This window comes from Octopus bimaculoides, chromosome 7, assembly GCF_046866305.1.
Source record: "Octopus bimaculoides isolate indiv1 chromosome 7, ASM4686630v1, whole genome shotgun sequence".
In the NCBI taxonomy this organism is placed as follows: Eukaryota; Metazoa; Mollusca; class Cephalopoda; order Octopoda; family Octopodidae; genus Octopus; species Octopus bimaculoides.
Window position 1 is genome coordinate 59,873,829 of NC_142934.1, and position 12,222 is coordinate 59,886,050.

At 37.4% G+C, this 12,222-nt stretch overlaps 1 protein-coding gene across 1 annotated transcript; it reads left to right on the forward strand.

The window, feature by feature from the left end:
• The first annotated feature begins 583 nt into the window (after window positions 1-583).
• LOC149134709 (uncharacterized) lies at window positions 584-1,579 on the forward strand. The gene has a single exon (XM_089355816.1). The coding sequence runs from the start codon at window positions 584-586 to the stop codon at window positions 1,577-1,579; it is 996 nt and encodes a 331-aa protein (XP_089211942.1).
• Window positions 1,580-12,222: the final 10,643 nt, after the last annotated feature.

Genomic DNA, 12,222 nt, shown 5'->3' on the forward strand with positions numbered 1-12,222 from the left:
CATTAACATTGAATTCTGCAACTCTGTGAAATCAATTCAATACATCTGCAAGTATGTACATAAGGTAGCAGATCGAGCAGTTACTGAGTTGGCTAAGGCTGGCGACCCTGATGCCACCACAGATGAGGTCACATTTTTCCAAACTAGACACTATATCTCTACTAATGAGGCATTTCGGCGCATATTCAGTTTTCCAATCCATGAATGTGAACCTATAGTTATACATCTCAGTGTTCATTTGGAGAATGGGAAATGGGTGTATTTTAATCAAAAATTTATACTTGACTGTGCAAATCAACCTGAAAGAGCGACCCTGACCGGTTTCTTTGAATTTTGCACTTCAGACTCTTTTGCCAGAAGACTTCTTTATGTGGAGTTGCCTACATTCTACACATGGAATAAATCTTCCTGCTGTTGGCAAAAAAGAAAGTGAGAACGCATTTCAGAAAGGGATTTGTTGATGCGTGAATCTGATACTCTCTCAAGAGTGTACACAGTTCACCCACTTAACTCAGAATGCTTTCACCTGCGTCTTCTGTTGCACGTTGTGAAAGGTCCAGGTTCCTTTCCAGACCTTTGTACCATGAATGGCCATATTTGTTCAACCTTCAAAGAGGCCTGCTCCAAATTAGGACTTCTTGATAACAATGACCATTATGACCACACCCTCCAAGAAGCATCAATGTTGCAGTCCCTCATTGCTCTTCATAAACTTTTCACCATTATGCTGGTGTACTGCAGTCTTGCGAATCCACAATCTTTCTGGGAGAAATATCGTGACAGCATGTGCTTGGACATCTTTATGCAATCTCACTACACATCAACAGACATGACTTTACAGTTTAGACCTGCAACGTACAACCGTGGCCTTCTACTCCTAGAAGATACCATTTTGGAAATGAGTGATCATCCCTTGAACAGCTACTGTATTGAATCCCCATACAAAGAAAATGAGGTGCTTTGTAACCAGTACTTACTAAGGGAGACATGCTACAACACTGCCAGGCTTCTATCCTATGTTGAAGAAAGAGAAAAACTTTTGAATCCTGAACAAGCTGTTGCCTATAATTCTATTTTGACAATGCTTGAAGACACCACCGGTGGCATCCTCTTCTTTGATGCACCAGGTGGTACAGGAAAGACATTTCTCCTTCCTCAACCTCCTTCTTGCCAAAGTGGACAGATTGCCATTGCAATGGTGTCTTCAAGAAAAGCATCAACACTGCTAGATTGTGGCAGAACAGTTCATTCAACATTTAAGCTTCTATTTAACATCAGCCATGTTGAAAATCCTACAACGAATATAAACAAGAATTCTGATGAGGCAGTTGTCTTTCAAAAGTGCAAACTGATTGTCTGGGACAAGGCAACAATGTCCCACAAGAATGCACTTAATGCAATCAACACAATGTTACAAGACCTGTGCTCAAACTCCAAACTGTTCGGAGGCATTGTTATTCTTCTTGCTGGGAACTTTTGTCAAACCCTTCCTATTATTCCAAAAAGCACACCAGCTGATGAATTAAATGCTTGCCTTAAAATTCTCATCTTTGGTGCTCTGTCCAGTCGAGAATATTAATCATAAACATGCATTCCATTCTCCACCAACAAGTTGATAACAATTCCTTTGCTTCAAAGTTATTGGATGTCGGTAATGAGAGTTTACCACTCGACATAAACCGTTTGGCTGACATAAGCACCATCAGTAACTATATCTCCAGCCCTGAGGAGCTATGCAGTTTACTCCAACCTTTCTACCAATTACATAATTCATGAATGGATGTGTGAAAGAGCCATCTTAGTTCCAACAAATGCCACCGTCCATGCCCTAATCACATGTCTGCTTCATCAACTTCCTACCCAAGGGCAATGCTATGCTTAGGTTGATTCAGTTACTGATCCAACACAAGTGTTATTTTTCCCAACAGAGTTTTTAAACTCACAAGAACCATCGAGATTGCTACTGCATAAACTAAGCCTTAAACTTGATTGTCCTATTATACTCTTGAGGAATTTGGAGCCTCCTTGGCCTTGCAACGGCATACATTTGGCTGTTAAGCAAATGTTTGATAACATTTTCGAAGCCACAATCATCACAGGAAAAGGCACTGGCAAGTCTGCTTTTATTCCCCGAGTTCCACTTATTCTGACTGACTGTGTCTTTGTGATGAAAAGAGTTCAATTCCTCATTCAATAAAGCTTTGCTATGACCATTAACAAAACCCAAGGTCAGTGGTTGGGCTGAACCTCAGTACACCTTGCTTTTCACAAGAACAGCTGTACATGGGGTATTCCAGAGTTGGAAACTCGGCCAATCTCTTCTACAATGCTCCTGAAAGATTGACAAAGAAACATAGTTTACAATAGATTTTCCATTGAGTTGAAATCCTCTTCAGTTTGGCCTTTATTGTGCTTATTTATTCCTCACGGTAGGTTATGTTAATCTTCCAACAAATGCCTGTTGTTAAAGTCAAGCATTTTTTCATTTCAATGCACAGCTTCCTAAATGCCTCAGATAATTTCATATTGCAATCAAACATATTTCTTACAGATTGCCTTCATGTCCATAGAAATGTCATGTATGCTTTTTGTACTGATTCTTCAGCCATCCTGTCAATTAAACAGCATTCCAAATGATAATTTTCCATATTTTCACATTTAATACCCGATATTTGCAAATAAGACATGTTCCTTTTTGAATACCACTTATGTTTAATTTAACGTCTCAACTATGTCAAATAATCCTCAAGTTTAAGCATAGACAGAAGTAGAATTACACTATTTTAGACTCCAGTTCTATCACGAACTTATGCTATCCAATGGACAGTGGGCATTTGCTAGTAATTATAGATATATAATATATATTTGTATATATATATATATATATATATATATATATGTAGGAAAAATTCAATTGTCACTAAATGTGACTAAGAATGCCATATTTTCCATATTTTCACATTTAATACCCGATATTTGCAAATAAGACATGTTCCTTTTTGAATACCACTTATGTTTAATTTAACGTCTCAACTATGTCAAATAATCCTCAAGTTTAAGCATAGACAGAAGTAGAATTACACTATTTTAGACTCCAGTTCTATCACGAACTTATGCTATCCAATGGACAGTGGGCATTTGCTAGTAATTATAGATATATAATATATATTTGTATATATATATATATATATATATATATATGTAGGAAAAATTCAATTGTCACTAAATGTGACTAAGAATGCCAAAGCACCTACATTGATAGAAATCATCATCATCATCATCATCATCGTTTAACGTCCGCTTTCCATGCTAGCATGGGTTGGACGATTTGACTGAGGACTGGTGAAACCGGATGGCAACACCAGGCTCCAGTCTAATTTGGCAGAGTTTCTACAGCTGGATGCCCTTCCTAACACCAACCACTCAGAGAGTGTAGTGGGTGCTTTTACGTGTCACCTGCACGAAAACGGCCACGCTCGAAATGGTGTTTTTTATGTGCCACCCGCACAAGAGCCAGTCCAGGGGCACTGGCAACGATCTTTATTGCACCTGAACATCTGCCACAAACAAAAACTAACTTGCTAGTTAACCTGCCTTTGATGTTGCTGCACCTCTTATGTGTCCATAGCTTGCACCGGGTACATCTTATAGAGTTACTACCTACTCCCTTTCTACATACTGAGCAGGGCCATCTACCTGAAGGGGTTTGTGTTTTATCTACCTTCCTACTTATTAGGATTTTGGTTTTAGCTAGGTTGACTCTAAGGCCCTTCAATTCTAGACCTTGCTTCCACACCTGAAACTTCTCCTCTAGTTCTGATAGTGACTCCGCAATTAGGGCAAGGTCATCAGCATAGAGGAGCTCCCAGGGGCAACCTGTCTTGAACTCCTCTGTGATTGCCTGGAGGACTATGATAAATAAGAGGGGGCTGAGGACGGAACCTTGGTGGACCCCTACCTCTACCCGGAATTCATTGCTGTACTCATTTCCAACCCTCACCTTACTGGCAGCATCTCTGTACATGGCTCGCACAGCTCTCACTAACCATTCTTCTATCCCAAGTTTCCTCATTGAAAAATTAAAATACTTGGTCGCCCAGATAGCGGAAGCTATCAACTACCTCTAGTTTTTCACCCTGGAATGAGATAGAAGTTGTTTCCTGTTTGTTTACAGTCTTTATTGCACCTGAACATCTGCCACATACAAAAACTAACTTCCTAGTTAACCTGCCTTTGATGTTGCTGCACCTCTTATGTGTCCATAGCTTGCACCGGGTACATCTTATAGAGTTACTACCTACTCCCTTTCTACATACTGAGCAGGGCCATCTACCTGAAGGGGTTTGTGTTTTATCTACCTTCCTACTTATTAGGATTTTGGTTTTAGCTAGGTTGACTCTAAGGCCCTTCAATTCTAGACCTTGCTTCCACACCTGAAACTTCTCCTCTAGTTCTGATAGTGACTCCGCAATTAGGGCAAGGTCATCAGCATAGAGGAGCTCCCAGGGGCAACCTGTCTTGAACTCCTCTGTGATTGCCTGGAGGACTATGATAAATAAGAGGGGGCTGAGGACGGAACCTTGGTGGACCCCTACCTCTACCCGGAATTCATTGCTGTACTCATTTCCAACCCTCACCTTACTGGCAGCATCTCTGTACATGGCTCGCACAGCTCTCACTAACCATTCTTCTATCCCAAGTTTCCTCATTGAAAAATTAAAATACTCTTAATGCTGTAGGGAGAGTACAAAATGTATGCATGTTAGCATATGTGTATACATTTGCGCTCTTCTTACAGCATTAACAATATTTTAACTCTTATTTCTAGCAATGTAGGTACTTCACCAGTCTTAGTCACACTTAGTGATGACTGAAGTTTTCCTTTATGGTGTCACATTGTGCCTGGCAGTTTATATATATACATATATCATCATCATCATCATCGTTTAGCGTCCACTTTCCATGCAAGCATGGGTTGGATGATTGACTGAGGACTGGTGAACCAGATGGCTGAACCAAGTTCCAATCTGATTTGGCAGAGTTTCTACAGCTGGATGCTTTTCCTAACGCCAACCACTCCGAGAGTGTAGTGGGTGGTTTCATGTGCCACCGGCACAAAGGCTAATCAGGAGGTACTGGCAACGACCACACTCGAAATGGTATATATATATATATATATATATATATATATATAGAGAGAGAGAGAGAGAGAGAGAGAGAGAGAGAGAGAGAGAGAGAGGGGCGGGGTAAAGAGGATAATTTGTCATTATTAAGCTGGTGTTTGGAATTGAAATTTGCATAAAATCTTGTTGGAAGGTTTTAATTTAGATAACTTTAAACTAAGAAGCAATCTTGACCAGGTTGGTATCGAAAAGATTAAGACAGAATTGCCACACACAAAGTGGGAAAAAAATTGGGAGTTCATGCTTGCAAAGTAGACTTCTTAAGCATGCAGTCATTTGAACTCCTTATGTGGTGCAATTTTACTCTTTTTAGTATTCAGATTACTCTGTCACATGTAATGCCCTTTTATCCACATTATTTGAATTACTCATGCATTATCTTGGAGCTTCAAGATTTCACTATCTATATTTAGACATTGAAGGGTAGATGTGTGAAGCCGGATCTAGCCTGTTGCAACATAAAACAGGTAGAACGTTTGGGTTGGATATTTCCAGCTTAAACACTATCTGGATTGGTTCGTTTTTCTGCTTCATTATAAGCCTGCAGGGTGGGGTTATTGTTTTTTTTTACTACAGAGTATCCTTGTTACTGCTAGCCATTCAACCATGAAGAAGGAGTGTTTCATACCTTTTGTCAGTCAGATAAATTAGGTTAGAATTATGTTTATTATTAACTCCAGATCAGCTTTGATCTATGATCAAATGCTCTCCAGTTTTCTTTTCAGTGTGTCAAAATCTAAATAATCCCATGTGCCCTTTGTACTTTAAGACAGTAAGCTGGTGTGTGCCGAGGAAGATTTGGCTGCTATTTTTAGCAGGTCCAGTAACTACATAGCTCAGTCAAGTTTATGTCTCCAGGTGTATAGCAGCTCAATAACTGCAGTAAATTTGTCATGTTAACTACAGTAACTCCATTGTTGTAAATTCAAATCTGCAAAGATTTCTTTGTATTTGAGAGTAGATCATCTCACACCACCTAGATCAGTCATAGGCAGCTCAAGAGACTCTGACTGGCACAGCTAACACAAAATTACCCTTGTTTATTTTTTTCTTTTGTAGTGTCACCTGCTTCTCAAAAATGGTTGCTTGTGCTTGATTTTAAATATTAGGTAGCAGGCTTTTAAGAAAAAAAATCCTTACAGTTGATGGCATGCTGTCCAAGGTTAGAATCATCTTTTGTCAACATTACTCCAGAGATCAGCGTTGAGCACCAACCCAACAGATCATTTCTGTTTTGGCAAAGAAGTCACTATTTACTTTATTTACTAATTTCCCATAACCCATTGTTGTTTTGAGGCATTTCAATTTTTTTGTTTTTTTTGTTAAGGTATTCTAATTTAACATCTCAACTATGTCTAATAATCCTCAATTGAACAAGCTAACCTTGGTACTTATGTTTTTTTTTAACTGTTACTTATTCTGTCAATCTCTTGGGCTGAAACTCTTAAGTTACATGGATGTAAGCAAACCAGCACCGACTGTCAAGAGTTGTAGAGGGGAACAAATACAAACACAAAGACATACACATACGCACGTGTGTGTGTGTGTGTGTGTCTGTCTGTGTGTGTGTGTGTGTTTCTTCCTTCCAGAGATTCAAGGCAGCACCTCATTTATAAAGCTTAAAGCTAAGTCATTACACCAAAGTGAATATAACCTGCTAGCTTGTCCCACACTTTTGCTAGTTGCTTTCAGTGCCAATGTAAAGGAGTAAGGAGTAAAGATACCCTTTGGTCACAAATAATCATGGGATTGCACCTAGAAAGGTCCCCTCCTGGGCACAAGTCTGGGCAAAGTTGTTTGTGAAAGACCAGCAGCTGCCCATGCATACCAGCCTCCCCCCTCCATGCCACCAGTTATCCAAGAGAAACACAAAGGCTTATACAGCTTGGCACCAGTGACACCACGTCTCATTTCTACAAATGAGTGAACTGGAGCAACATGAAATAAAGTGTCTTGCTCAAGAACACAACACACAGCCTGGTCCGGGAATCAAACTCACAACCGCATGATCATAAGCTCAACACTCTAACCACTGAGCCATGCACCTTCACTCGAACTACTGAGCCATGCAAGCAATTATAGACACTCTCTCAGCCCTCCCACTCTTTAAATGCCATCAATTACCAAATGTTTATGAAACAGGCAGAGGTGGGTCACCTTTTGGACTCCTTACTGTTGGACACATGCACAGGCTTTTTCCAGATATTCAAACCTAGTAAACAATCATCTTTAAAGATTGGCAACAATAATTAGCTGGAGGAGTCAGTCAGTTAATAGTTAATTAGCATTGATAATTTGTAATGACACAAAGAAAACATTAACTACACTAAGTTGTTCTAGTTTATCAAACCCAAACCTATATGAGTATAATGTATGAATACAATACATGAATGTTCTAAATCAGTGGTTCTCAGCCATATTTTGTCTGTGGACCTCTTTGATTCCTGTTTTACATTACTGGACCACCATAGCCATTCAATGTATGTAAAAAAAAATCCTACTGTATTTTTATAATTAAATATTATTAAGAATTTTATCTTTTACCTTTTATCTTTTACTTGTCAGTCATTAGACTGCAACCATGCTGGGGCACTGCCTAGAATTTTTGGTTGAATGAATCAACCCCAGTACTTATTTTTTAAGCCTGGTACTTATTCTATCGGTCACTTTTGTCGAACTGCTAAGTTACAGGGATGCAAACACACCAACAGCAGTTGTCAAGTGGTGATGGCAGGATAAACACAAACACAATGACACACACACACATAGATATATACATGCATGCATACATACAAGGACACACACACGTACATAGATATATACATACACACACATGACAGGCTACTTCCAGTTTCCCTCTACCAAATTCACTCACAAGGCTTTGGTCAGTGCCCTTGTAGAAGACACCTGCCCAATGTACCATGCAGTGGGACTGAACCTGGAAACTTGTGACTGGGAAACAAGTATCTTACCATACAGCTACTCGTGCACCTAAAAATGAAATATTTTGTGAATTGCAAAAGTATAACCAATTTATTGTACATAGATTTTAACAACAACATTTTATATGGACCCCAGTTCAGAACCACTGCAATTCCCTTGTTAGTCTCACCCTCTAAAAAATAAGGGAAAATAAAATAGTGAAAGAAATATGAATTTCTAAAAGGGATTGAACCTCCCTAATTCAGGATTCATTAATCTAGTGGCTTTGATGCTAGTTTGAATTTGGCCCCTATAAATTTGGATGACTTCCTCTCGGCCATCTGTGTCACTTTCTGCACCCCATTTTGCTTATGTTTGCCAGTTTATGTCTGCCTGAAACTGCCCCTGGTTCTGTAGTACAAATGTTTTGTTTTCAAAAGTTCTGAATTAAAATGTTCCACCAAGCCTTAGTCACAATTTATGTTCCTAACACTAGCTTAATGATAACTAAATTATTTTACTAAATTCTTTGTTATATTTGAAATTAATTGAAAGAAACACAGAACATCTCAACAGAAATATGCCAACAAAAGGGTTAAAGGTAAGCGATTGTTTGCAAACAAGTATAACCTGGCCTGGTAGATTGTACCATACATTTGCTAGTTCTTGTAGATGCTTTCTCAGCCCTCCCAGCCTTGACCTAGGTGGACATTGAAAATGTGACAGATGGGCTAGTACTCATCTACATCTGTACAAGGATATAACAAGCTGCTGTCTTGGTATTGAACTCATGATCTTATGATCTTGAAGCCACCACTTTGAACATTAGGCTACATGCCTTCACATGTACAGACATTACCTTTTTCACTGATATTTTATTCTTAGGCTTCCTAAGAGCCAAGCAAATTGTGCAAATGGCGTTAACAGCAAAATGTAAACATGTTACTTTAACCCTGACAACAAAACTTATGACTACTGCAAAAACTAAGAAGTGACACATTGATAAGAACCCAGGGTGTAGAACATTGTATAATAGTCATCAGCTGTGTATTCATCATCATTATCATCACCAGCAGCAGCAGTAGTTTTTGTTGTTTTGAGTTTGGTGCAAAACACACCTTAAGAATTAATCTGTGAAAGGGACTCTTAAGCCCTTCTTTCTAGAGACTCAAGGCAGCACCTTGGGCAACAGAGGTTGTCAGTTATAAAGCTTAAAGCTAAGCCATTACTCACAAGTGGGTATTGACCTAGTGGCTTGTATCAAACCAGTTGTCTCAGGTGCCAATGTAGATGCAAACAGACATAGACACTCTGTCAGCCTTCCCACTCTTTTCATACTGCCATTGGTTAGACAGTTCAGCAGGATTCAAAAAATTAGGGGTCAATATCTAGCACCAGTGTCTGCTTTGACATGGCTTCTACAGCTGAATGCCCTTCTTAATACCAATCATATGTATGTTTGAGAGAAAACTGCTGATGTAGCTTTCTATTGACAATATGCAAATTCAGTCAGTAACAATATCATCAGAGCAATTTAATAGTGTATATTAAGCAAGTCTACTCTGGAAATGTTTGCCTCATAAAATCTAAGCTACAGGTAACAAACATTTACCATTTCACACCAAGTAACAGATGTATTCTATTGGGAACTGACTTTACTACAGGGCTTAAACAAGAGAATTTTATATTTAAGCCACTAGCAGTGAATCTGTCCATTATAAGAGGGGTTCATATTAAAGTCTAATTATATGAAGCAGTTAACACTATATCATTTTATTATTTGTACCTAAAGTTTCACTGGTTCAGATAATCTCTTACTCTTAACTAGTCCCTGCAGGCCAGATTAAAGAGATTCAACTTGTACAGAATCTAATACTGTACCAGACCTCTTATTGAGCTTCCAGAAATCCAGAAATACTGTGCAATTATCATACAATACACTGTACCCTGCTTATGAAATTGGTTAATTTGCATGTGGTATGTTACAAGCAGTTTTGTTTTTAAGTGGATTGATAAAGATTAAAGATACTCTGCTTTAGAAGTAATATTAATTTGTACCGGCATCAGCTAAATACAATCATGTTCTTTATTTTTCTTCATTTAATATTCATCTTATAAACATTATATTGAATACATAGTACAGTATGTTATATTTGAAGAATTTTGATTAATTAATATCAAACAGATCCTACTTCAGAAATGTATTAATTTGAATCTGTTACATACGATTTAGTTCTTTACTTTTCGTAGTTTATTCTATATTTTAAGTATATATTTAGCTGTCTTCATAAAACTGGAATATCCAGATATCTAGTTGTTTATGTCCAGTCCCCAGCTTACCAGAATTGGTCTGGTACAGTACTAGTAGCAATAGTGTCAGCGGTAAGAATCTTAAGTGAAAGTACATATCTCTATGAACAGTGTACAACTTCCTGAACAAAATTATATTATACCTGCTTGACAAGTATGAACATGACTTTATTAATGAAATCATTAGATTAGGTGAGTATTTAACAAGGAAGATGACAAAATATGATTCTAAAGTAGTTTGGAAATGGGTAGTTTATTATTAGCTACTCTAAGACACGAGAATGATGCCTGAAGTACATGAAGTATTCACAAAACGAATAAAACTCAATTTAACTACTCATTTAGATTTGTCACGTATCCATGAAACTTAAATTTATCTAAAACTATGAAGAGTACTTCACATCTTTCTAGTTACTCAACACGCACCACATGGACAACTTCACTAAGTAAATAGTAAATTTCGTTAGTATAAAAATAGGTAAACGATATTTTACTATATTGTGCCTATGGAGTGCCCTCTCTTCAAATTGATCTGATGAGGTTTTTCCAACAACTAAATCTACATGCAATTAGCGATTTTTATGAAGACTTTGGATTGTACTTTGGTAACCATGAATTGCATATATACGTCCGCTAGATACCAATTTTTAGAACTTTTCTAACCATATATCAACGTCTGATTAGCTTTAAAAGTAACAAGGAGTTACGACATCCTAATTCTTCCAAATGGCTTTAGCAGAATAAAGAATGATAATTTGAGACGGTACTTATCTGTTACCTTTCTTAAATTCGAAGACATCACACGCGCGTACACACACAAATTTTGTTTGTTTTATTTTTCATAGAAAGTTCAAAGATAAAATGTTAAATTCAAAGTTTTAACATTTGACATAGAAGACTGTCTAGCATATTCGTCCCAGCATTTCGATAATTTTTAATCTATAAATGAAAACTGTTTTCTAATATTTTGTTATATAAAAAAAAGTATACTCGCAATTTTCTTATTTTAGATTTAAGTTAATACGTTAAGATTGCCCAAAATATTTTTGATATTTAGATTTCAGTTTCTTGGCGTGAAGCTCACATAATTTCTCACTTGGTTTTCCATGAAAGAATTCTATTTAAATTAAAATTTTATTTTAGGGTTACCTATTAAAAAATTTAATAATGAAATTCGATTGGTGAAAATTAGCTTTTCTTAAAAAAGCACGAAATGTGGTAATTTTTCTTTAAGTGGGGAATTAGCTGTGGAAAGTTGGGACAATTATTCGTTTCTTTAAGATATTTAAAATAAAAGCTGAAGCTTTTAGTATCTTTATCCAACTTTCATTTAATATCACTGATCGAACTTCTGGGTAGAGGAAGACAGAAAAAAAGCTTGTTTGGGGGGATTAAATCAAATTATAATGTTAGTTAAAAAGAACAAACAGAATTATTAAATCGATTGCGACAAGAAAATAAATTGATTCGTAAAGAAATAGCCGGAACGAGCGTAAGGTCATGAACCGGAAGTAGTTAATACTTTCATTCAGTACTCGCTCAGACTTTCTTCTTTCGGTAGTATATGTGCTTGCTAGACACATAGACAGAGAGGGACAGAGAGAGAGAGACAGAGAGAGGGAGGTATATATACATATATATATACACGCACACACGTGCATTTCACATATGCACATATACACATAACACACATACATACACACACCCCTATATATATATATATATACATATATATATATATATACATATACATACACACACACACACATACCCGCGATATATACGTGGCAGTGTCAACGCTCTTGTC

Bases quoted from the DNA above. Each gene is read 5' to 3' on its own strand.
- LOC149134709 (XM_089355816.1), top strand. From the start codon at position 584: ATGAATGGCCATATTTGTTCAACCTTCAAAGAGGCCTGCTCCAAATTA.